General features: G+C 46.0%; 2 protein-coding genes across 9 annotated transcripts; both read left to right on the top strand.

Annotated features, from left to right (window-relative positions):
• The first annotated feature begins 1,438 nt into the window (after positions 1 to 1,438).
• LOC133443704 (mannose-binding protein C-like) lies at positions 1,439 to 11,561 on the top strand. 5 transcript variants are annotated; one of them, XM_061720857.1, is made up of 5 exons: positions 1,439 to 1,482; positions 2,141 to 2,266; positions 3,572 to 3,712; positions 10,130 to 10,195; positions 10,434 to 11,561. In XM_061720857.1, exons 2-5 carry the CDS (start codon positions 2,179 to 2,181, stop codon positions 10,811 to 10,813), a joined length of 675 nt encoding a protein of 224 aa, XP_061576841.1. In that variant the 5' UTR covers positions 1,439 to 1,482; positions 2,141 to 2,178; the 3' UTR covers positions 10,814 to 11,561. The 5 variants fall into 5 exon arrangements, with proteins under 5 accessions (XP_061576841.1, XP_061576848.1, XP_061576847.1 ...); XM_061720863.1 differs by having other exon boundaries at positions 1,464 to 1,482; positions 2,157 to 2,266; XM_061720858.1 differs by lacking the exon at positions 1,439 to 1,482 and adding an exon at positions 1,840 to 1,865.
• Positions 11,562 to 18,209: 6,648 nt separating this feature from the next.
• On the top strand, positions 18,210 to 24,028 carry LOC133443706 (pulmonary surfactant-associated protein D-like). Of its 4 annotated transcripts, none has more exons than XM_061720866.1 (5): positions 18,210 to 18,276; positions 18,716 to 18,844; positions 19,801 to 19,914; positions 22,203 to 22,268; positions 22,506 to 24,028. In XM_061720866.1, the coding sequence occupies exons 2-5, from the start codon at positions 18,754 to 18,756 to the stop codon at positions 22,883 to 22,885; spliced, it is 651 nt and encodes a 216-aa protein (XP_061576850.1). In that variant the 5' UTR covers positions 18,210 to 18,276; positions 18,716 to 18,753; the 3' UTR covers positions 22,886 to 24,028. The 4 variants fall into 4 exon arrangements, with proteins under 4 accessions (XP_061576850.1, XP_061576853.1, XP_061576852.1 ...); XM_061720868.1 differs by lacking the exon at positions 18,210 to 18,276 and adding an exon at positions 18,426 to 18,448; XM_061720867.1 differs by lacking the exon at positions 18,210 to 18,276 and adding an exon at positions 18,553 to 18,566.
• Positions 24,029 to 25,508: the final 1,480 nt, after the last annotated feature.

Raw genomic sequence — 25,508 nt, 5'->3', positions numbered from 1 at the left:
GCACTCCTCTGCTCTCCTCTCCACCTTTCTGCAGAAAGCCTTAAAGATCATTCTAACAGTCTCTGTGTCTTTCCTTGATTATGAATTTATGTGATGTTGATTTGGGACCCAACACTTAGTTGTAGATATGCTGCTATAGGCCTGCGCTGCAGGGGGACTCTGACATGATCCACTGTGCCCATCACCCCTCCTTCTCTTTCCTTTCTCAGTTATTAGAAGTATCTCATCACCATCATTGTTCTCCATTATTCTTGTAGTTTGTTGTGTCGGTCTGCCCCCTCCTTTTCTCTTTTGGACATGTTTGCAGGCCGGAGCTTCAGGAGCTGCATGCTGACCTGCAGTCTCACCCTCTGATCATCCCACTGCTTGCTTCCACCTGTCTGTGTGGACGCTTTGTAGATGCCTGCTGAAATCCTGACCTGCAGACCCCCCCTCTGACCACCTCAGTGTCTGCTGCCTACATCTGCTTATATAGTCATCCCTGTACTGCAGCAGTTAGCCATTGCATCTCTGTCTCTCCTCACTCTGTTCTTCATTGTCTTTTCCTGCTCTGCCCAGCTGGCCGCTGGCAAGAGGGTCCCATCTTATGATCCAGATCCTGATGGAGGTTTCTTCTTCTGTAATAATTGCTCAGGGGTCATGTTCTGGGTGTCTGGAAAACGCCTAGAGACAACTTCTGTTGTAATAGACCCTGTTTTAGATTGCATGTCTTTTGCAGCACAACTGCTTTAAATTGCATGTCGATTTGCAGTCAAGCTGCTTTAGATTGCGTGTTTTTTTGCAGTTTAGCTGCTTTAGATTGCATGTCTTTTAGCAGCGCAGCTGCTTTAGATTGCATGTTTTTTGCAGCGTAGATGCTTTATATTGCATGTTTTATTTTGCAGTGTAGCTGCTTTAGATTGCATGTTTTTTGCAGTGTAGCTGCTTTATATTGCATGTCTTTTAGCAGCGCAGCTGCTTTAGATTGCATGTCTTTTTCCAGTGTAGCTGCTTTAGTTTTCTTTTTTTTTCCAGCATAGCTGCTTTAGATTGCATGTCTTTTTGCAGTGCAGCTGCTTTAGATTGCATGTCTTTTTCCAGCGCAGCTACTTGCTGAAAACGATTTCATTTTGTTGTATAATTTAAAACACGTATAATGCTGCTGACCTATCAGTCCAGAGAAACAGCAATCTATCAATAAAACGTGAAGTATGAAACATAAAGAAATTTAACATAAAACTTTCCAATGCAAATCTGGAATGACAAATAAAGTCTGTCTATATCTAAGTCTAAGTCTAAGAACAAACAAACTCTCTTTCACTGCAGCGTCTTGGCTTTTAAACCATGTTTAGTTTGTTTCTCCCTCGCTCTCTTTTCCCCTCTGTAGCTGTGTTTACACTGGGCTGGATCTCTGATCCGTCATGTGACTCAATTGTTTTCTTCATCACTTCTTCGGATACAGCAGAAGAGCAGAACGTCCTGGAGAAAATTCCTGTTTACGCTGTGAGTTTCTTTGCTTTCTAGACTTAGATATCTGAAACTAATTCATCACCTCAAAACGACTTAAGAATAAATGTATAATCAATAATATTAAAACAGAATTTGTGCATAGAACAGTCCTTTATTGGGCCGCTCGGTGGCGCAGTGGGTTAAGCAGCGGGCCATATACTGAGGCTACAGTCCTCCTCCTGCAGCGGTCGCGGGTTCGAATCCAGCCCGCGCACCTTTGCTGCGTGTCTTCCCCGATTCTCTCTCTCTACCCCTTTCCAGTCTGCATCTCCAATAAAGGGCCACTAGAGCCCAAAAAAACCTTAAAAAAAAAAAAAAAGAACAGTCCTTTATTTCTGATAGCCTCCTCAGAAGGATCCTCGGAAAAATAAACCTGGGTGGGGTCACTGAGGACACTTTAGCAGCTTCTTGAGGCGGGTTGAATCCTGGAACTTGAGAAAATCTTGCAACATACGTCGTGCATCAGGGCATCGAGGTCGTCTCAGTGTTGCAGCAGTAAAATTCCTGATGTGTTATTCCAAACTTTTAAAATAAAAACCGCGTGGACGTTGCTTACACTCTCATTGTCACTTACTGTATATATTTCTTAGTTATAGTTTTGTGGAAACAGTTTATAAAAACTGTAAATACAAAAATGTCTGTTTCTTTTAAGTTTTTGTTTTTAACAGCGTTCCAGCCTAGACTGAGGGGATGAGGTCTTGTCTTCTGCTTTGTGTCCTGTGCCTGATGGTTGCTAAAGGCCTTTCCACGTCACCATGTGTGTGTAATGGACCTCCAGGTTAATATCACTGGTTTGTTTTGACTTCACAACTTTTTGTCAAAGGTTGACATTCCCCCCAGCTTTCAGTTTCTGTTTTGCCCCGCCTGTGTCCCATCTGCCTTGATTGTCTGCACCTGTGTCTCGTCATGTCTCGTTATCCCCTGAGTATATCTGGTCTTGTCATTCCCTTGTTCCCTGTCGGACCGTACTGTTTGTTCCCCATGTTTCCTGCCACGTTTTGTTCCTCAAGTTTTTTGATCCCTTTTTAGTTTGTCTTGATCCTGCCCAGCAGCGCCTTGTTTTCGCCTTTTTTTTGGAAATAAATCCTGTTTTTTGCCAAATCATGCCTCCCGCCTCCTGCTCTCCCTGCGTTTGGGTCCACACCTTACCCCAGACGTGACACCTTTACCCCAACTCTGATCATGCATTGAGTTGAACCTGATGGGTTTTCAACTGTGGAAAAAGAGACCTCAGTAGTTTGTTTTCTTTTTACTGGAAATTACAAATTTTACTGTCATATCTACAGAAACAATGCAAGACTGTTGATAGATTTGATGTTTAACCTTGCATGTCTTGCCATTTGTTTGCCAGTGTCTATATGACTTTGTAGAGGTGTGTACAGCTTACAACAGAGTACAATATTAACATTATTTTTTACCACATTGGATAAGAAAAGAAAAAAAAAAGTAACACTGCAGTTCCCAAGATTGAAAGGGTTTTTTGATGTCTTAACCGTGTGGTCCTTCAGGATGGGGGAGATCACGAGCCTGTTTATTTTATCTTTGCTTCTTTTTATTTAGCTATATGATTTTATAGAAAAACGGCTCTGTTTGTTGGCTGTCTGGATGTGAAGGTGACTTCCCATGGGCTTTGGAAGATCTGGCTAAATGCAGACTTGTCCGTTGTTATTGAGGGTTGTTGTTGTTAAGAGTATGTGATGTACAACAGGAGGCAGATACAGAAATTACTCTTTTTGACTGTTTCCTCTTCTTTTGGGTGTGTTTCCTTCTTTGTTTTTCTCTGTGATGGATAATGTTTTATTTTGGATGTTTTTTTTTCTAAAGGGTCAATAATGGACTTTTTAAAATGTAAAATCTCTTATCACTGTTTGAATGCACCATTTTTGTTTAGTTCAAACATGTCATCACACACCTTTTCTGTTTTTACATTTGGTAACATGAATTATCCATTCTTGTCTTCATTCAGTATTATTTTGCTCCGTTTCTACTTTCTTACTTTCCAAACTATTCTTTATTTTTGTATGTGTACAAAAACATTGGCAGATGCAGTTCTTCTGATATTTTTTGTTTGTGTGGGTGTTAGGATCACCTGGACCTGGTGGACCACCTGGAGCAAATGGAGTGCCTGGAGTCGATGGAAATCCTGGAAAGGATGGATGGCCTGGAATACCTGGAGCCCCTGGAGTGCCTGGACTACCTGGACCAGTTATAATGTGTGGTAGAGGTGATTCTTTTATTTTTTACACAACTGTCCTAGGAATCTGATTTCTGATAATATGAGAATTATAAGATACTATGTGTTATTGCTATTTATTGTTCAGCTGTAGTACAATATACAAGTGCATGTCAGATCTCAACGGGGGATTAATACAGTTTTATGGAATTGTATTCTTAGTACGCTGAATATGCAGCTTACATTTGCTAGAAAAAGAGTTTTTAATGATTTTACGTTGTTGAAATACAATCGCAGATCAAGTCTGGCATCAATTATTGTTAAGTGCAGAGGCAGTTATGATAAAAATATATCCAGGAGTAAAAAGATCTGATGGATCTGTTGTAGCGGTCTGAAGGATATCCTGTACGTTTGTAGGATCTCCTCTTGCGTTCTGTGTTGCTGAATCACTGTGTTGTGAAGAGGATGCTCAGGGTTGTCCATGATCTTCTTCATTTTGTGAAGTATCCTCCTTTGCACAATCATCTCCAGCGGTTCCCGAACAGAACCAGCATTCTTTATCAGTTTGTTTAGGTTTTTTAAGTCACTCCGATGTTGCTCCACCAACACATGACTGCATGTGTGATTGCATTCTCTTCAAAGAAGACATACATCTTGCTGCAAACCCCAAAGGAACTTCACTTCCTTAAGAGGCTCTGTTAAGTCCTCTGTACGTTCATATAAACAGGATTGGTGTTGTATCTTCAGTCCAGTCTGCTGTCCAGGTGAACACCGATGTACCTATACTTCTCCACCACCTCCACTTCTACACCCATGTTGGAAAAATTATTCATCTTAATCCTGACTCTCCTAAAATCAGTAATAATTCCCTCTTGCCTTGTTCACATTCAAGATGAGATGATTGTTCCCACGCCATACCACAAAACAGTCCATCAGTACTCAGTCTCTTTTCCATCACTGATTCAATCCAAAACTGCAGTCATTTGCAGAGATTTGTACTGCAAAACTGAGCCGTACAGCGTGAAGAGGAATGGTGAGAGGACAGTTCCCTGTGGTGCTCCTGTGCTGCTGACCACCTGGTCAGACACACAACCATTCACTCTCATACACTGTGGCCTGTTTGTCAGGTAGTCTGTAATCTAGGTGATTGTGGAGGAATCCACCTGTGTCTTCTGGAGTTGTTTACGTAGTAATGCAAGCTGGATGGTGTTAAAAGCACTGGAGAAATCAAAGAACATGATCCTCACAGCGCTGCCTGTTTTGTCCGGATCAGGTAATACTGCTGATGATAATAATGCTGATGTGGCCTTCTATGACATACTCCAATCCCCCTGGTCTAAAATATTCTTTCATGCACCTCCCTTTGGTCTTGGTTGCAACAGATAGTTTATTTATTTATTTACTTTTGGCTACAATTACATCCAGCACTGAAGCAGGATGAAGAAGGATGTATCCATCTGAACTATAATAATATATTAAATGTAATCCCTCTGTTCAAGTTTCATATTCTATTCAATTCAATTCAATTCAATTTTATATAACAGAAGTTGTCTCTGAGTGCTATCCAGAAACCTAGAACATGACCTCCGAGCAATTATTACATAAAACATGGCAGGTAAAATCTCCCTGAGTGGGTGAAAAACCTTAAGCCAAATAGTGGCAAGAAAAACTTTCCTTTAGGAGGGAAGAAACCTGGACCAGGACTTGGATCAGCTGGGCTGAGTAGGAAGAGAGAGAACAGACACAGAGAATGAAGAACAGAGAGAGGAGAGACATAATGGCTAACTGGGGCACTACAGGGATGACTATATAAGCAGATGTAGCCAGCAATGATGTGGTTAGGGGGGGTGGGGGCTGCAGTTGAGGATTTCAGCAGACATCTACCAGATATCCACACAGACAGGTGGAAGCAGCAGTGGGATGATCAGAGGGAGGGACTGCAGATCAGCATGCAGCTCCTGAAGCTCCGGCCTGCAAACGTGCACAAAAGAGAAGCAGACCAGCACAACAAACTACAAGAATGTTTGACAACAATGATGGCCATTAAATACTTCTAATTAACAACTGAGAAAGGAAAGAGAAGGAGGGGTGATGGTCACCGCTCAGTGGATCATGTTGGTGTCCCCCTGCAGCGTAGGCCTATAGCATTATACACTAATGGCCCTTTTGCACTGGTCCCGCTTCACCTCGGTTCTACCCGCCACAGCCCCGTCTTGCCCTTTTGCACTAGGGCTGAGACCAGTACTCGAGTTGTAAAAAAAAATCAGGGGGGATGGTGGATTTTATCGTATGGGGACAGATAATTTGTGCTCATTACAAATAATATAATATATTACAAATAATAGCACTGACCAAAACACCTGCAGGAATGACATAGCAGCAGTTAAATGCAGCCTTCTGTAAGCTTTAAATATCCACTGGGCTTACATCAAATACATCAAAACACAAAAATAAAAAACAGTTTTCTGAACTTATCAATATGACTCTGTCCTTCAGAGTAAAATGGTTCACTGCAAAAACTCAAAATAAGAATATTTGTCCTATTTCTAGTTAAAATGTCTCATTTTAGTAAAAAATCTTATTACACTTAAAACAAGACTCATCACTGGAAAAAACAACAATTTTCACCTGTTTCAAGTAGATTTTCTCTTGAAATAAGTAGAAAAATCTGCCAGGGGAACAATATTTTTTTTGCTTGTAATGAGAAGATAAATCTTGTCCCACTAGCAGATTTTTCTACTTATTTCAAGTGAAAATTTACTTGAAACAGGGGAAAATTGTCAAATAAGTTATTTTTATGGTGTTATTTTTCTGGTGATGACTCTAATTGTTGAAATAGCAGTAAAACCACATTCATTGATGAAATGACATAAGGGATGGAAAGGGGGGATGGCAGTTTTACAGGGGGGATGATTTTTTCTGTTTTTATTTCAGGGGGGATGCCATCCCCCCTCATCCCCCCTCATCCCCCCTCAACTCCAGTACTGGCTGAGACGGGTAGAGCCGCTCCAAGCCGATACTATTTCTGTAACCATTCGAGCGAGGTTCTATCCGGGCTGAGCCGGGACTATTTCTGACGTCACCACACTGTGCGCCACTGATTGGTCGGGGGGCGGGGCCGTCATCAAACAACAGGCCCCTGATTGGTCGGGGGGCGGGGCCGTCAAACGTTTGAATCAGGAAGCGGGAGTCAGCGCGAGAGCGACCCGCGGCTCGCTGCGATTTTATTATAAAGCGCAAAACGTCTTGTTGGTGATCCAACTCTGAGGTGCAGATGTTCATAAACCTGGTGGCTGACGAGAGAATTAAAAAAGGGATGTAGACGGGCTGTTTTACTCTCAGCCGCTCGCGGCTCCAGCTGATTTCTGATCAGCGCCGACATGAACAAAGCGGTTGCGCAATCGAGTACGTCACAGCAGCTTCACCCCAACCCCCCCACTTCTCCCCTGGCTGTGGAAAAACAAACGGGGACAAACGAGTAGAGGCGTGATGAGCCGAGTTGGGCTCAGTAAGTCCGAGTGCAAAAGTGCCATAATGGGGCCCGTTCATCGCTGCTTGCAGCTTTAATTTATGTTTTAATTGTGTCTTGCCGCTTTTAATGTTGATGTAAAGAACTTTGATTTACATTATGTTAAATTGTGCTCTACAAATAAACTTACACGCACAGAAATCGGTACAAACCTGTATCATGTCACAACTTTTTTTTTAATTTTTTTTTTATTTATTTTTTTAATTTTTTTTATTTTTTACCTTGTCTGCACACATATTATTGATTGATACCATGACGGTAGAAACCAAAAGTGTATATATGTGCATTATTACTATATTTAATATATATACATATATATACGCACACATATGCGTACACATACATAAATATACACATACAAACCCAGTGTTTTGTTTTTTGTTTTTTTTGGGGGGGGGGGGGGTGACGACATCCACTGCCAATCCAGGAAGCAGGAACACACGGAGACACACGTCAAGCACTGGAAATCTGCAACAAAAAACCACAAACAAAGCACGAAACCGGCACGGAGCCAACCAAAACAATAACAGCAATCGACCTAAATCTTGAGATCTGATCGCAGTCTGAGCTAAGCTATCGCTACCGCTACCTAAACCCAAAAACTAGAGAGCCAGCATGCAGGTGAACAAGCCAGTGTATATGTCTGTGTGTGTGTGTGTATGTATATGATCATGCGTGTGTGTGTGTGTGTGTGTGTGTGTGTGTGTGTGTGTGTGTGTGTGTGTGTGTGTGTGTGTGTGTGTGTGTGTTTATGCATGTGACTAAGTGACTACATGTGTGTGTGTGTGTGTGTGTGTGTGTGTGTGTGTGTGTGTGTGTGTGTGTGTGTGTGTGTGTGTGTGTGTGTGTGTGTGTGTGTGTAATAAACCAAACAAAGCTCCACCTGAAGTGTATCTATAGTGGGGGAGGGGGGGAGCAACCCCGCCACCCGCGAGACCAGAGGCCGACACGGAAGAGCCCGGAACCCAGGCCACCGGCAACCCCACAGAGGGGAGAAGTAGGAGGGAGGCAACCCACCGCCTGCGAGCCCCCCCCCCCCCCCCCCCCCGGCGGCGGCCGAGGGGGCCCGCGGGCGGGGCCCCCACGGCGCGGGAAGAAGCAGCCAGGGATCCCGCGGCGGCGGACCGCGACCCAGGCAATCCCCGGCCACCCGGTCCGGGGCCGGACACGCGGCCAGGAGGCCCTCACCCTTCAGGCCAACGACCCCCACCCGGCAGGGGGCCAGCCTGCCCGAAGAGACAGAGCCGCCCCGGCCGCCGACGCGGGCAGGCGCACCCGTCCCCCACGAAAGTGGCCCTCCAAGACCAGAGGGGCGCCCCGCCGCAGAGGCAGCGGGGGGGACCGGAGACAGGCCCGGAGAGAGGGAACCCCCCAACAAGGCGACACCCGTGCAGGCCCGACAACGGAGGGCCCCAGACCCAGGCATCCCATTCATTCATCCATTCACCTGTCCAATACCTATACTAATAATAATATGATATACTAGACATAATAATAATAATAATAATAATAATAATAATAATAATAATAATACTACTACTACTAATAATAATAATAACCATCTTTGTATAATATAATATTCATAAATTATTAAGTTTTGATGTCCTGCCAATGGAGGCTCAAATCCTCCATGGCAGGACCCTTCCATACCGCATTCTCACCGACACAGACATACAATCACGCACAGTTTCCCCCTCCCCGGGGGGGGTCCAGCACCGCCAGAAGGCACCCCAGGCTGCATGGCGGGCCCCGCCAGGCCCGGGTAACCCGACCCACCTGTCCCAGGCCGGTGAGGGAACGCGGGTGATGTGGGACCCCCTCCCGCCCCTGGTGTTGAGTGCGTGTGATTAATGCCATAAAAACAGGGAGGGGGGAGGGCCAAGTATCGATTGACACCGACCCCCCCCCCTCCCGAACTACGTGTCCTTGTCAAATGTATTTATTAAGTGTTGAATGTGCAGCGTCTATTTTGCTGTTAAAACCGTGAGGCGGGGAGTGCCGGGCCACGCGGGACAATGCCCCCCACGACCCGGACCCCCCGCCCCTTAGCCTATGTGCGTATGAATCGTGTAGGGGGGGAAAGAGGGGGAGCGGAGGCCGAAGCCAGGAAGCAGGACCAGCAAAGCCGGCCCTGATAAGACACCCGCGTCCCCCCACCGGCCGTCCAGTAGACGGGGGCCGGCCCTCCGAGCCGGGCCAGGGCCCCACTATACCTCCACGGGCGCCCCCGGCGCCGCCGCGAGCCCCCAGACGGTCGCAACTTAAAGAAAAGTCTCTTGGCGCCATGGCCGAAACCGAACAGGAAGTCGGCCATTTTTAGTTAATCATGTCATTTTGGCGAAATTTATGCCATTTCTTCAGCCGCCTCTTCGCCCGAACCGTAACGTGCACCCAGGTGTGTTATACATCAAAATGTGCGTCTCCATCCTGCGACGACGCGCATTACTTTTCTCAGTCAAAAGCGTTACCGTGGCGACGATAGATGCCAAGTACCTGACCTTCATTGGCATGAATTAGCCCCGCCCCTTCTTCTGATTGGTCGATATGTGATAGTTCCTATTTTCTGCCATAACTTTTGAATGGTTCGGCATAGAGAGTTGTGGGTGGTGTCATCCACTAAATGTCCAGGCCTGAAGAATCTACATGTAAGTCATACAAGCTTCCACTGCAGCCTGAACGTGCACAAGCGTGCGAGGGCCCGTTCATCGCTGCTTGCAGCTTTAATTTATGTTTTAATTGTGTCTTGCCGCTTTTAATGTTGATGTAAAGAACTTTGATTTAACTTTTGATTTATTTTTCCTCAAAACCAATTACAGCATTGTTTCTTGGATGAAAGCATCAGCTAAATATAATGTAATGCCTTACAGTCTTTAAAAACCTTTTACTTTTAAAATTGCACATTTTATATTAGCTTAGTACCTGTTCTTTGTTTCCTCCAGACGTCTTTGGAGCTATTGCACAGGATGTTGACACACTGATGAAGACCACAGCTAAGTTTGAACTGGGTAAGTATCCCACCAAAAGACTATATGACTATATGATTTTATAAAGTAAAATCATGCAGATAAGGAACATTTCTGTAACATGAACATTATTGCTTTATGTCGGTATTTCTTAGATATACATATATTATTATTTTGTCCACATTATACAGATATAAACGAAAATTCAACTTTATTCATGACAACATTTTTGTTTCTGTGTCCCTTTATTCCGGATTTTTCAACATTTTCTCTATTTCAGCTGCAAATTTTGACTTTACACGGAGGGTTGGGCAGAAATACTTTGTGTCCAACAAACTCAGAGGCTCCTTCCAGGAGGCCGTCGAGTTCTGCTCTCAACAAGGTTTAGAGCTGGCTTTACCCCACAAGGACCAGGAGAACCGCGTCCTGACTCAGCTGTTTGGTGACGTGGCTAACGTAGCCTGGATCAACGTCAACAATAGGGCAGTGGCCAACTTTCAATCTGACATGAAAAACCAGCGTCTCACCTTCACCAACTGGGAAGGAGGACAACCAGATAAATCCATCCAGGATACTGGCTGCACCACGCTGCAAGACAATGGCTACTGGCGAGTGACGCGCGACTGCTCCCTGAACGCTTACATCATCTGTCAAATATAGACCCCCATGGAGTAACGTTAAGGACACAAATCTTACTTTTCACTAATTCCTTTTTTTGTACAGTATTCATTGTAGAGTCGTACAAAGAGGTCTGTAAGAAGTGATCCAGAAATGAAACCAGTTTAATCAAGTGAGACTGCTGTGATGTAAAAGTGATCAGCAACTTTACACGTAACCAATGAAAAATAACCATTAAATCAACACAGGTGAAGGAATGGAAATGATGTTTGTTGTACCCTCTTTTACTTATTTTCTTTATTTGGATATTACATGGAAAGCTCTTTATTAAAACCATAAGTACTTTTTCCTCAAAAATCCATCACACTGAATCCGCGATCACCCTGTGATCACATCGCAAAGATGTTTGTTGCTGTTACATAAATTCAGTTTCAAGGAAAACATTGAAGTTGGACAAGATTAAGATAATTTAGTCAGAAATGAAAGTTGGTATTCTGGAAAAATCCCCTGCCTCCAAAATCCTCCAGAAACATCTGTGAATATCATTACGATGAACACATCTGTGGGCAGTAATTTGTTTTATGCGTATGAACATTTATGACTTACACTTGAATGACAAGAAAAAAAATGTTATTTCATTTTCACACATATTAAATTTGAAAAATGATTTGCCACAACTTGAATCCAAAGTAAACCTATGAGGTTTCTTTGTGTTATGTTAATAAACATCAATGGGTGCTCGGTTGTTAGGTGCTAAGATGCAGATGATATTAAAAAAAAATTGGCTCGTCCCAGATATAATGCTATAGGCCTACGCTGCAGGGGGACTACGACATGATCCACTGAGCGGTGCCCATCACCCCTCCTTCTCTTTCCCTTCCTCAGTTATTAATAAGAAGTATCTCATCACCATCATTGTTCTCCATTGTTCTTGTAGTTTGTTGTGTCGGTCTGCTACCTCCTTTTCTCTTTTGGACATGTTTGCAGGCCGGAGCTTCAGGAGTTGCATGCTGACCTGCAGTCCCACCCTCTGATCATCCCACTGCTTGGCTTCCACCTGTCTGTGTGGATGCTTGGTAGATGCCTGCTGAAATCCTGACCTCCAGCCCCCCCCCCCCCCCCCCCCTCTAACCACCTCAGTGTCTGCTGTCTACATCTGCTTATATAGTCATCCCTGTACTGCAGCACTTAGCCATTGGGTCTCTGTCTCTCCTCACCTCTGTTCTTCATTGTCTTTTCCTGCTCTGCCCAGCTGGCCGCCGGCAAGAGGGTCCCATCTTATGATCCAGATCCTGATGGAGGTTTCTTCTTCTGTAATAATTGCTCAGGGGTCATGTTCTGGGTCTCCGGAAAACGCCTAGAGACAACTTCTGTTGTAATAGAGCCTATATAGATAAAATTGAATTGAATTGAATTCAAAGCTTGTGTAAAATTATACTAGTGATAATCGCATGTCTTTTTGCAGCGCAGCTGCTTTAGATTGCCTGTGTTTTTGCAGTCCAGCTGCTTTAGATTGCCATGTGTTTTGCAGCGCAGATGCTTTAGATTGCATGTTTTTTTTTGGAGTGTAGTTGCTTTATATTGCATGTCTTTTTCCAGCGCAGGTGCTTTAGATTGGATGTCTTTTGCAGTGAAGCTGCTTTAGATTGCATGTCTTTTAGCAGCACAGCTGCTTTAAATTACATGTCTTTTGCAGCGCAAGCTGCTTTAGATTGGATGTCTTTTGCAGTGCCTCATAAAAATGGTAATATGGTCTCAAGAGCTTGGCTGGGCAAACAGTTTTATTGTGGGGTTGCAGTGTTCACATTGGAAGCATTTAAATACCCTGGGGCGGGGGGATGGAAAGCTTCCCCAGGTTGGATTCATCCTCAGTTTTAATGAACTTTGGAAAACCGTAAGTTACGGATGTAACTATGGTTCTGTGAATTCCTGGATGACTGCCAGTGGCAGTAAACAGAGTGGATATGTCTCCTCGCGCTCCGCGCAGGTCGAGATTTAATAACAACAGTGTCACGTGAGTGACGTGTAGGCTACCTGTGCGTCTATAAATACCGCCCGGTAGACTACATCCGGCCTCCCAGAATCTTCTCGCAGGAAGTTCGGAGTGACCGGTGTGACTGGCAGTCATCCTGGAATTCACAGAACCATAGTTACATCCGTAACTTACGTTCTGTTTCATTCCTTCCAGACTGCCAGTGGCAGTAAACAGAGTGGATGACTCATACCAGCACTGTCACAAGGAACAACACCCACCTAGTGGTCAGCCGCAGAAGCCAAAGGCAGAACGGCCGAAGCCAGCGTGGACCCAGAGCCACGTTAAGGCGATAGAACCTGGAGAAGGTGCACGGCACCGTCCAGGATGCCGCTGCACAGATCTCAGACAACGGTAACACTCTCATTGCCGCCCAGGAAGTGGCCACAACCCCTGGTGGAATGACAGACAACGCCTGAAGGGGCAGGTCTACCTGCCACGTCATAAGCCTGTTTGATTGCTTCAACAATCCAGTGGGAGAGTCGTTGCTTCGACAGGCACGGCCCTTGTGCGCCCCCCTGTAGCACACAAACAACTGCTCAGAGCGTCGAAAGCTCTGTGTTGCCTGAAGGTACAAGCCGCAACGCCCGGACCGGGCACAGCAAATTAGCCCGCTCCTCCAGCCGGGACTCAAACGGGGGAGGATGGTATGCTGCCAACTCTATGGCCTGATTGGCATGGTCAGGGGGTAACACCTTTGGCAGGAAAGCGACATTTGGCCACAGGGTCACTCCTGAGCTGTCTGCCTTCCACCGAGGCACGTAGGACTGACTGAAAGGGCGTGGAGCTCGCTCACACGCTTGGCAGACGTAACAGCCAACAGAAAGGCAGTCTTCCATGACGTCGTCCCCAAGGACCCCCCTGCCATAGGCTCAAAGGGTGCCTCGCCCAAGGCCTGCAGGACCAGCGGCAGGTCCCATGCCGCTGTACGCTGCACTCGGGGGGGGGCGCAGTCTCCTGGCACCCCGCAGAAACTGTGCCACCCAGTAATGCGCACCAACTGGTCTACCATCGATGTGGCCATGGTGGACAGAAATAGCCGCTACGTGCACCTTCAAGGTCGAGGCCGCCCGGCCCGCCTCAAACAGATACTGCAGGTACCGCAGTACAATTTGTAACGGACAGGAGATCGGTCAAAACCCCCAGTCCCTGCACCAGGAGGAGAAAGCGGCCCAGCAATGCGATACACCCTTCTTGTGGAAGGAGCTCTAGCATTCTGCAAGGTCTCACATACCGAGGGCTCAAGGTGCGTCAAGAATGACCCTCCCCCTCTCAACGGCCAGGCCAGAGTTGAAGGAGGCTCGGAGAGGGATGCCATACCTCCCCGCCCAGCTGGGACAGGAGGTCCGACCGTACTGGGAGCTGCCAAGGCTCCCCATCCAACAGGCTGAGGAGCGTGGAGAACCAAATCCTCGAGGGCCACTTGGGCGCCACCAGGAGGACCCTGTGACCCGATAATCTCACCCTGTGAAGCGTGGGCATCACCAGGGGAATCGGAGGGAACGCATAAAGGAGGCCTCTCGGCCAAGTGTTGGCGAGAGCATCCATCCCGAGTGGGGCACTGGTCTCTGCCAAAGAGAACCACAGTGGACAATGAGTCGTACGCTCCGAGGCGAACAGATCCACACGGGCTTCCCCGTATCGATCCCAAATCATTCGCACCACCTGGGGGTGCAACCCGCCAGTCCCCCTGGGGGCAGCCACCGGCGTGAGAGGGAATCCGCCACCACGTTGGCTCTGCCAGGGAGGTGCATTGCCCTCAAGGAGGCCAATTGAGGATGAGCCCACATCCACAATCTCCGGGCCTCGTTCAAAGGAGTCCAGCGACCTGGTTCCCCCCTGGTGGTTGACATGAAACACTGTCAAAGTGTTGTCTGTCCGGACGAGGACATGCTTGCCCCTGAGAAAGGGCAAGAAGTGCCTCAAGCGCCAAGTAGACAGTCCGGAGTTCTAGGACATTGATGTTACCGTCCCCGCCACAGAGGGCCCCAAACCCCCTGGACTGACCTCTTCTGCCATACCGCACCCCAACCCTGAGGTGAGGCATCTGTTGTCACCACCTCTCGCCTCGAAGGGACTATGCCGAGAGGAACACCGTGCAATAGAAAGGTGCTGTCCCGCCACCGGTGGAGATGAATAAGGCACTGGTGTGTAACCTTGACCTTGACCCACCTGTGAAGGCGAGGGTCCATCTGGAGGCTGTTGAACCACATCTGCAGGGGGGCGCAGGTGCAGCAGCCCCAGAGGTGTCACGAGCCGAGGCCGCCGACAGCATCCCCAGCAGTCGGAGCCATGTGTGGACGGGCAACCTCATCCCGAGGCGGAAGGACCGTAGCAGGTCCTGAATCCGCTCCGCCCGCTCTGCAGTAATGCGTGCCTGCATCGATACGGAATCGAGGGACAGGCCGATGAAGGTGGTCTGCTGCGTAGGACGGCAACAAGCTCTTCTCCCAATTTACCGACATTGCCCAGAGCCTCGATATGTGTGAGGACCCTGGATGTCATCAGCTCCGCCTCCTGGAGCGAGGGGGCGCATATAAGCCAGTCGTCCAGATATGGGAGAATCTTTACTCCCGACAGGCATAGCGATGTCAAGGCCGCCCTCATGCATCTGGTGAAGATGCGAGGAGCCAGGGACAGGCCGAAAGGCAGGTCGGTGAACTGGTAGGCGTGGCCTTGAAAGGCAAAACGGAGAAACCGTCTGTGGTCTGGGTGTATTGGGACGTGAAAGTAGGCGTCCTTGAGGTCTATGGAGGTGAACCACTCCCCTGGAGTGACAGATTGAAGGACGTCGCGTGTACGCAGCATCCGAAATGGGAGGACCTTCAGGTACTGGTTCAGTACCCCGAAGGTCCCGAAGAGAAGTGTCTTTCTTCGGAATGAGGAAGTATGTTGAGTAAAACCCACTGCTCTGTGTATGTGAGTGAACTCTTGTGATGGCCTTTTTGTCCAAGAGTTTGGCTATCTCCTGTGACAAGCACAGGGCCCTCCCGCGGTCTCTGACCGAGGTTTCCCTGACCCCGGAGGGTGGTGGGGGCCGGCGGCGGAACTGCAACCTGTAGCCCTGGGACAGTGTTTTCAAAACCCATACATCTGGAGAATGGGCTGCCCAATAGGCCAGGTGCTGATGTGAAAACCTGCCCACCGCCGGCCCGAGGCCCTCATAGAGTGCCTCGAGGATTATTTGGGGGTTTGGGGGGACGCTGGTGTTGCCCCTGCACCCGCTGAGACCGGCGAGGTGGAGGGTGTGCGCCCCTGGGCTGACGCCCACCACCCCCAGCAACCCGGCTGTGCTGCCAGGGCTGCGGAGGGGGGCTCGGGGGATGTGAGCGGCGCAGGTCTTGTGTGCCCCGTCTCCTGGAGTGCTGAGCTGGGGGTCCCATGCTCGCACTCCGACGACCCCAGGCCTCTGATGCCTGACCCGACTGCTTCCTGCGCTCCAACGCCTGTTCTGCCTCTGGCCCAAACAACCGGCCCGGCACTACAGGAAGCTTCCGTAGCGTCTGCCTGCAATCGTCAGACATGGGTGCCTGCGCCAGCCACACCTGACGCCGCGTCACCACCAGGGTGGACATCAGGCGGCCAAGCTCTCTGGTCATCAGCCCGAAGGCTTGGAGCGCAGCGTCGTTCGTGTCACCCAACTCCCCGCCCTCATGCTCCGACTGCAACATCTGGGACTGGGCGAGGAGGAGCACGGAGAGGGAGTTCCCAATGCGAGCCATGCGGCCTGCCGCATCATAAGCCGTCGAGAGAAGGCTATCCGTTACCCGGCACTGAGGCCTAGGACAGCGGGCCTTATCTTTGAGCGCCTCATCTGGTGAAAGGACCAGTGAGGCGATACACGGGTCCACCGGAGGCATGTGAACCAGGCCATGTTGCTCCGCCTGGCGCATGGAGGCCAAAGTCCTCGCATCCTTGCCATGGTAGGCAAACGCCTTTGGATCTGCCCAGCAGCGCTGCAGCTCCTGCAAAAAAGCAGGCGAGGGCGGGAGATCAAAGGGTGGGGCTACAGGAGTCCGGCGAAAGAATGGGTTGCTCGCCGGTTGGGCAGCGGGCGCATCATCCAGCCCGACCTTAGCCAGGGCCGCACGCAGTGTTGCCTGCAAAGGGCAGGGGCCCTCTCCCAGCTCAGTGCTCCCAGAGCTCCTGAGGGATGTCTCCGAGCCAGCCTCTGCCTGTATGCTAGCTGGGTCAACCATCAGACACGGCAGCTCAGGGGAGGGATACTCGCCAGAGCTAAACACCCTGTCACGGCCTTGAAACATGGAGTTTGAAGCCCTGGTAGACATAGCATCGTCTCCACAATCTGACTCCCAGGGGACTGCCAGAGGTGGGGAGGGCAGAGCCCGCTCCCTCACTAAGGCCTTAAGCTGCTCCAGTTCAGCCCGTAAATCCTCCATCTCACTGCGTGAGGGAGCATCCTTCGCCTTCTTCTGCGTAGGGCCACTGCGCTCGTCATGGGGCCCCGCCCTGCGCTATATATATTTTTTTAAATTAATATATATATATATTTTTTTTTTTATATTTTTTTTAAAGCTTAAGTAAAAAATACTTACCAAGCCAGGCTAGGAACCAACAGACGAGAGCAGTGGGCGGACCACTGAACGCGGCTGGGACATCTAGCATGTGGAGGAATCAGCCCAACAACAAACAATTCAAGACCGTTTGTGTGGCTGGGGAGCGAGCCAGCCCGACACACGGGCGCTCGATCCAGATGGAAAAAGGGAGAGGTAAGATGGCTTGACAGCCACAGCCTTAGAGGGCACAACGTGCGCTCCGACCAAGAGTCACAGGCAGGCTGTCAAACACCACCAACCAGAGTTGAGCTTACCTCCCCGAACCTGCAGAAAATATAGATCCGAAACACGGATCTACGGAGCGATTAACCAGCGATGTACGTCAGGTTAACAGCGAGAAGATTCAAGAGGCCGGATGTAGTCTACCGGGCGGTATTTATAGACGCACAGGTAGCCTACACGTCACTCACGTGACACTGTTGTTATTAAATCTCGACCTGCGCGGAGCGCGAGGAGACATATCCACTCTGTTTACTGCCACTGGCAGTCTGGAAGGAATGAAACAGAACTTAATAAAGCTCCCTGGTTTCCTTGAATATTGTCAGGTGTGATCGTTTGAGTTAATTTTCCTTTTATTCTTTAATATTTGCTGCAAATCATTTCATTTTTTTGCAAAGAAATTTAACATAAAACTTTCCAATGCAAATCTGGAATGACAAATAAAGTATGTCTATATCTAAGTCTAAGTCTAAGAACAAACAAACTCTCTTTCACTGCAGCGTCTTGGCTTTTAGACCATGTTTAGTTTGTTTCTCCCTCGCTCTCTTTTCCCCTCTGTAGCTGTGTTTACACTGGGCTGGTTCTCTGATCCGTCATGTGACTCAATTGTTTTCTTCATCACTTCTTTGGATACAGCAGAGGAGCAGAACGTCTTGGAGAAAATTCCTGTTTGCGCTGTGAGTCTTTTTGCTTTCTAGATTTAGATATCTGAAACTAATTCATAACCTCGAAACGACTTAAGAATGAATGTATAATCAATAATATTAAAAACTGAATTTGTGCATAGAACAGTCCTTTATTTCTGATAATTTGGCCTCCTCAGAAGGATCCTCGGAAAAATAAACCTGGGTGGGGTCTCTGAGGACACTTTAGCGGCTTCTTGAGGCGGGTTGAATCCTGAAACTTGAGAAAATCTTGCAACAAACGTCGTGCATCAGGGCATCGAGGTCGTCTCAGTGTTGCAGCAGTAAAATTCCTGATGTGTACCTTTAAAATAAAAACCACGTGGACGTTGCTTACAATCTCATTGTCAATTACTGTATATATTTCTTAGTTATAGTTTTATTGAAACAGTTTATAAAAACTGTAAATACAGAAATGTCTGTTTCTTCTTAGTTTTTGTTTTTAACAGCGTTCCAGCCTAGACTGAGGGGATGAGGTCTTGTCTTCTGCTTTGTGTCCTGTGCCTGATGGTTGCTAAAGGCCTTTCCACATCACCATGTGTGTGTAATGATGGACCTCCAGGTTAATATCACTGGTTTGTTTTGACTTCACAACTTTTACCCCAACTCTGATCATGCATTGAGTTGAACATGATGGGTTTTCAACTGTGGAAAAAGAGACCTCAGTAGTTTGTTTTCTTTTTACTGGAAATTACAAATTTTACTGTCATATCTACAGAAACAATGCAAGACCATTGATAGATTTAATGTTTAACCTTGAATGTTTTGCCATTTGTTTGCCAGTGTCTATATGACTTTGTAGAGATCTGTACAGCTTACAACAGAGTACAATATTAACATGATTATTTTTTTCCACATTGGATAAGAAAAGAAAAAAAAAACTGAGTAACATTGCAGTTCCCAAGATTTAAAGGGTTTTTTGATGTCTTAACCGTGTGGTCCTTCAGGATGGGGGAGATCATGAGCCTGTTTATTTGATCTTTGCTTCTTTTTATTTAGCTATATGATTTTATAGAAAAACTGCTCTATTTGTTGGCTGTCTGGATGTGAAGGTGACTTCCCATGGGCTTTGAAAGACCTGGCTAAATGCAGAATTGTCCGTTGTTATTGAGGGTTGGTGTTGTTAAGAGTATGTGATGTACAACAGGAGGCAGATACAGAAATTACTCTTTTTGACTGTTTCCTCTTCTGTTGGGTGTGTTTCCTTCTTTTTTTCCTCTGTGATGGATAATGTTTTGTTCTGGATGGTTTAATTCTAAAGGGCCAATAATGGACTTTTTAAAATCTAAAATCTCTTATCACAGTTTGAATGCAGCATTTTTGTTTAGTTCAAACGTGTCATCACACACCTTTTCTGTTATTACATTTGGCAACATGAATGATCCATTCTTGTCTTCATTCAGTATTATTTTACTCTGTTTCTACTTTCTTACTTTCCAAACTAGTCTTTTTTTTGTATGTGTACAAATACATGGCAGATGCAGTTCTTCTAATATTTTTTGTTTGTGGGGGTGTTAGGATCACCTGGACCTAGTGGACCACCTGGAGCCCCTGGATTCCCTGGAGTCCAAGGATCAGATGGAACGCCTGGAGCGCCTGGACGACCTGGACCAGTTATAATGTGTGGTAGAGGTAATTCTTTATTTTTTACACAACTGTCCTAGGAATCTGATTTCTGATAATATGAAAATTATAAGATACTATGTGTTATTGCTATTTATTGTTCAGCTGTAGTACAATATACAAGTACATGTCAGATCTCAACGGGGGATTAATAGTTTTATGGAATTGTATTCTTACTACGCTGAATATGCAGCTTACATTTGCTAGAAAAAGAGTTTTTAATGATATTACATTGTTGAAATACAATCGCAGATCAAGTCTGGCATCAATTATTGTTAAGTGCAGAGGCAGTTATGATAAAAATATATCCAGGAGTAAAAAGATCTGATGGATCTGTTGTAGCGGAGAGGATGCTCAGGGTTGTCCATGATCTTCTTCATTTTGTGAAGTATCCTCCTTTGCACAATCATCTCCAGCAGTTCCAGAACAGAACCAGCATTCTTTATCAGTTTGTTTAGGTTTTTTAAGTCACTCCGATGTTGCTCCACCAACACATGACTGCATGTGTGATTGCATTCTCCACAACAGACGCGTCATAGTAGACATACATCTTGCTGCAAACCCCAAAGGAACTTAGCTTCCTTAAGAAGCTCTGTTAAGTCCTCTGTACGTTCATATAAACAGGATTGGTGTTGTATCTTCAGTCCAGTCTGCTGTCCAGGTGAACACCGAAGTACCTTAACCTAACCTTAAGCCTTAAGCCAAATAGTGGCAAGAAAAACTCCCCTTTAGAGGGAAGAAACCTGGACCAGGACTTGGATCAGCTGGGCTGAGTAGGAAGAGAGAGACACAATGGCTAACTGGGGCACTACACTGGGGCACTACAGGGATGACTATATAAGCAGATGTAGCCAGCACTGATGTGGTTAGAGGGGGTGGGGGCTGCAGTTGAGGATTTCAGCAGACATCTACCAGATATCCACACAGACATGTGGAAGCAGCAGTGGGATGATCAGAGGGGGGGACTGCAGATCAGCATGCAGCTCCTGAAGCTCCGGCCTGCAAACGTGCACAAAAGAGAAGCAGACCAGCACAACATACTACAAGAATGATGGACAACAATGATGGCCATTAAATACTTCTAATTAATAACTGAGAAAGGAAAGAGAAGGAGGGGTGATGGTCACCGCTCAGTGGATCATGTTGGTGTCCCCCTGCAGCGTGGGCCTATAGCATTATACACTAATGGGGCCCGTTCATCGCTGCTTGTAGCTTTAATTTATGTTTTAATTGTGTCTTGCTGCTTTTAATGTTGATGTAAAGAACTTTGATTAACCTTGTGTTAAATTGTGCTCTACAAATAAACCTACACGCACAAAAATCGGTACACACCTGTATCATGTCGCAACTTAAAGAAAAGTCTCTTGGCGCCGTGGCCGAAACCGAACACAAAGTCGGACATTTTTATTTAATCATGTAATTTTGCCGAAGTTTATGCCATTTCTTCAGCCGCTTCTTCGCCCAAACCGTAACGTGCACCCAGGTGTGTTATACATCAAAATGTGCGTCTCCATCTTGCGACGACGCGCATTACTTTTCTCAGTCAAAAGCGTTACCGTGGCAACGATAGATGCCAAGTACTTGACCTTCATTGGCATGAATTAGCCATCTGATTGGTCGATATGTGATAGTCCCTATTTTCTGCCATAACTTTTTAATGGTTTGGCATAGAGAGTCGTAGGTGGTGTCAGCTGACTCAGTTTTGAGTCCTTGAACATAATTGGTGCAAATTAGCCCCACCCCTTCTTCTGAGTGGTCGATATGTGATAGTCCCTATTTTCTGCCATAACTTTTGTATGGTTTGGCATAGAGAGTCGTGGGTGGTGTCATCTGACTCGGTTTTGAGTACTTGACCTTCATTGGCATGAATTAGCCCTGCCCCTTCTTCTGATTGGTTGATATCTGATAGTTCCTACTTTCTCCCGTAACTTTTGAATGGTTTGATATAGAGAGTTGTGAGTGGTTTCATCCGCTAAAGGTCCAGACCTGAAGAATCTACATGTAAGTCATACAAGCGCTTCCACTGCAGCCTGAACGTGCACAAGGGTGCGAGGGCCCGTTCATCGCTGCTTGCAGCTTTAATTTATGTTTTAATTGTGTCTTGCCGCTTTTAATGTTGATGTAAAGAACTTTGATTTAACTTTTGATTTATTTTTCTCCAAAACCATTGACAGCAGTGGTTCTTGGATGAAAGCATCAGCTACATATAATCTAATGCCTTACAGTCTTTAAAAACCTTATACTTTTAAAATTGCCCATTTTGTATTAGTTTAGTACCTGTTCTTTGTTTCCTCCAGATGTCTTTGGAGCTATTGCACAGGATGTTGACACACTGATGAAGACCACAGCTAAGTTTGAACTGGGTAAGTATCCCACCAAAAGACTATATGTTTTAAGATTTTATAAAGTAAAATCATGCAGATAAGGAACATTTCTGTAACATGAACATTATTGCTTTATGTCGGTATTTCTTAGATATACATATATTATTATTTTGTCCACATTATATAGATATAAACGAAAATTCAACTTTATTCATGACAAAAAATTTTTTTCTGTGTGATTTTATTCCGGATTTTTCAGCATTTTCTCTATTTCAGCTGCAAATTTTGACTTTACACGGAGGGTTGGGCAGAAATACTTTGTGTCCAACAAACTCAGAGGCTCCTTCCAGGAGGCCGTCGAGTTCTGCTCTCAACAAGGTTTAGAGCTGGCTTTACCCCACAAGGACCAGGAGAACCGCATCCTGACTCAGCTGTTTGGTGACGTGGATAACGTAGCCTGGATCAACGTCAACAATAGGGCAGTGGCCAACTTTCAATCTGACATGAAAAACCAGCGTCTCACCTTCACCAACTGGGAAGGAGGACAACCAGATGAATCCATCCAGGATACTGGCTGCACCACGCTGCTACACAATGGCTACTGGCGAGTGACGCGCGACTGCTCCCTGAACGCTTACATCATCTGTCAAATATAGACCCCCATGGAGTAACGTTAAGGACACAAATCTTACTTTTCACTAATTAGTGCCCCGGCTGCGCCAAGGGGCACGCCTCCTCCATAGCTATGCAATAGCAATGGAGGAGCAGTGCCTCTTGGCGCAGCCAGAGGCACTATTGTTATTGTGTGCGTTTCATCTTATTATTCATTTTCCGGACAAACTTTGGCGCGTAACTAGTCCCGCAGCTTTGAGAAAACACGAAAAGTAAAAACGTAGAAACGCGCGCCTTAAGCGGGAATCGTGTGCTATGACTTTTATTAGCGATTGGTGTGCACGTTTTTGCGCAACGTGCAAAAACATGCGCTCTTAGCACCATTCGGAACGCATTGGGAGAACTTTGGGGCCTCACCACTCGCACACCGTTACTCGAAAAATTCTGAACCGATTTAGAAAGTTGTAGGCTAGGCCCTGAATTTACCTACAGTCCTGTGGATTTTCAGAGCGATGGCACAAATAGTTTTTGCACGAAGTTGGAAATGTCCAAACTAATGGGGAGATTTTCCCATGTAAGTGAATGGGGCAGAATGTCACACTGTGGGTGGAAGGAGGTTCGAAAAAACCCAAAATTCACCTTTTTTCTGAGTCACGTAACTTTCTCATACTTGCACGTAGAAACAGTTTTTTCCTAAAAATGTACACTTTTCAAGATATGAGCCCTCAAGCGAGGACTGGAAATCACTTTTTTGTCAAATTTAGAGTGGAGCTCTCATTTTTTAGAGTGGGAGGGACGGTAAAAAAATGACCTTAATTTTCATTTGTAACTCAAGCTCACGGCCGAACCGTGAAAGTTAGAAAGATAATTTTTGGTCAGAATGTAGACATAGATGTTGGGATTCATAAAATGTGACTTTGACAGGCGGGTTATGCACAAAATTTAAACGGGGAAGGCTAAAGCGGCGCCAATTCCTGCCTCGGCCTCCATTCACTGTAATGTAATCAAAAGTTTTCTTCAAAAAAATCTCACTTTGTCTCACTGCCGTTACTAACACATTTTAAGGAATATCTGAATAAAATTAAGATTGTCAGAATCTGCCGGGTTCTGTGTCTCTCACGATGTCTTTGTTTTTCTGCTAGGAGCTATGGTTTTCTCACAAATCAGAGTTATTTGAGAACTTGTCACAAGGCAAAATCTGGGGTTTTCTCACAGCCAACCCGGAACCTTCCTTATGTCGAGGCAACCAGAGCTCAGCTGCTGAGTCATTGCCTGGGCCAGAACTGGTCACATGACTCAGTCAGTACAGACTTCATATACTTTAAGGTGGAAAATGGAGAAATCTGAACCCTGACCTTTGGACCTTAGATGATCACCAGTCCTGCTGGGAACCGGTTCATGGGATATATATATATATATATATATATATATATATATATATATATATATATATATATATATATATATATATATATATATTTATTATTATAAATATTTGTATATTATATATATGCAAATTAGCCCCGCCCCTTCTTCTGATTGGTTGATATGTTATAGTCCAATACCTTTTGAATAGTTTGACATACAGAGTCATGGGTGGTGTCATAGGACTCAGAATCGAGTCCTTGACCTTCATTGGTGCAAATTAGCCCCGCCCCTTCTTCTGATTGGCCGATAAGTTATAGTCCAATATCTTTTGAATGGTTTGACATACAGACTCATGGGTGGTGTCATTGGGCTCTATATTGAGTCCTTAACCTTCATTGGTGCAAATTAGCCCCGCCCCTTCTTCTGATTGGTTGTGTCTATTTTCTGCTATAACTTTTGAATGGTTTGACATAAAGAATCCTGTGTGGTGTCATTGGACTTAGTTTTGAGTCCTTCACCTTTATTGCTTGCAAAATGCAATAATGTACACAAATGGGCAGCAGCCTGCCGTGGCACTCTCGAAATTTCTGCGAGGAAATTGTCTAGTTCCTTTTATTGTACAGTATTCATTGTAGAGTCGTACAAAGAGGTCTGTAAGAAGTGATCCAGAAATGAAACCAGTTTAATCAAGTTTAATCAAGTACATACTGTACTGCTCCCTCGTACTTCCATACTTAACTTATTGTGTAGAATTATGGGGGAACACCTACAAAACAAACATCAAACTACTATACATGCTGCAAAAGAAAGCAATACGAATTATAAACCATGCAGACTACCTTGCTCCGACCAACCCACTCTTTATTAAAACAAACAGTGGTGTGTCCAAACTTTTGAACTTTTAAGAACTGAACAGCAGCAGCCGCTACCAGCATGTTCATGTTGATCCAAACAAGGTAAGCTTTGCAAGCTGTTGGGTGGGTGGTAATGACTATTAAAATTATACATTATGCTGTTATGAACACAGCAACGCAGCTGGTAGTGCAGCGGTCTCACAGCAAGAAGGTCCTGGGTTCGATTCCCGCCGGGGACGCTGTGGGCGCTGAAGTGCGTGTTAGTTCCCCCATGACTTCAGTGCCCACACCCTGGGTGGGGTTGGTGAAAGGATCTTTCTGTGTGGAATTTGCATGTTCTCCCCGTGTTCCCTTGGGTAGCTAATGTGAGCTACCCTCACAAAAACATGCACACAGTCCTGGGCTATACATGCCCCCTCTGGCCAACCGGGGCGCCAGATGGGGT

The sequence above is a fragment of the Cololabis saira genome, chromosome 5 (genome assembly GCF_033807715.1).
Source record: "Cololabis saira isolate AMF1-May2022 chromosome 5, fColSai1.1, whole genome shotgun sequence".
Taxonomy (NCBI): Eukaryota; Metazoa; Chordata; class Actinopteri; order Beloniformes; family Belonidae; genus Cololabis; species Cololabis saira.
This window is presented reverse-complemented; position numbering and strand designations above follow the sequence as displayed.

Excerpts from the sequence above, each read along its gene's own strand:
- LOC133443706 (XM_061720866.1), top strand. The coding sequence starts at position 18,754 with ATGAGGTCTTGTCTTCTGCTTTGTGTCCTGTGCCTGATGGTTGCTAAA. Across the intron at positions 19,915-22,202 it reads AGTTATAATGTGTGGTAGAG|ATGTCTTTGGAGCTATTGCA; the intron begins GTAATTCTTTAT and ends TGTTTCCTCCAG. Across the intron at positions 22,269-22,505 it reads CACAGCTAAGTTTGAACTGG|CTGCAAATTTTGACTTTACA; the intron begins GTAAGTATCCCA and ends TCTCTATTTCAG.
- LOC133443704 (XM_061720857.1), top strand. The coding sequence starts at position 2,179 with ATGAGGTCTTGTCTTCTGCTTTGTGTCCTGTGCCTGATGGTTGCTAAA. Across the intron at positions 2,267-3,571 it reads TGTGTGTAATGGACCTCCAG|GATCACCTGGACCTGGTGGA; the intron begins GTTAATATCACT and ends TGTGGGTGTTAG. Across the intron at positions 10,196-10,433 it reads CACAGCTAAGTTTGAACTGG|CTGCAAATTTTGACTTTACA; the intron begins GTAAGTATCCCA and ends TCTCTATTTCAG.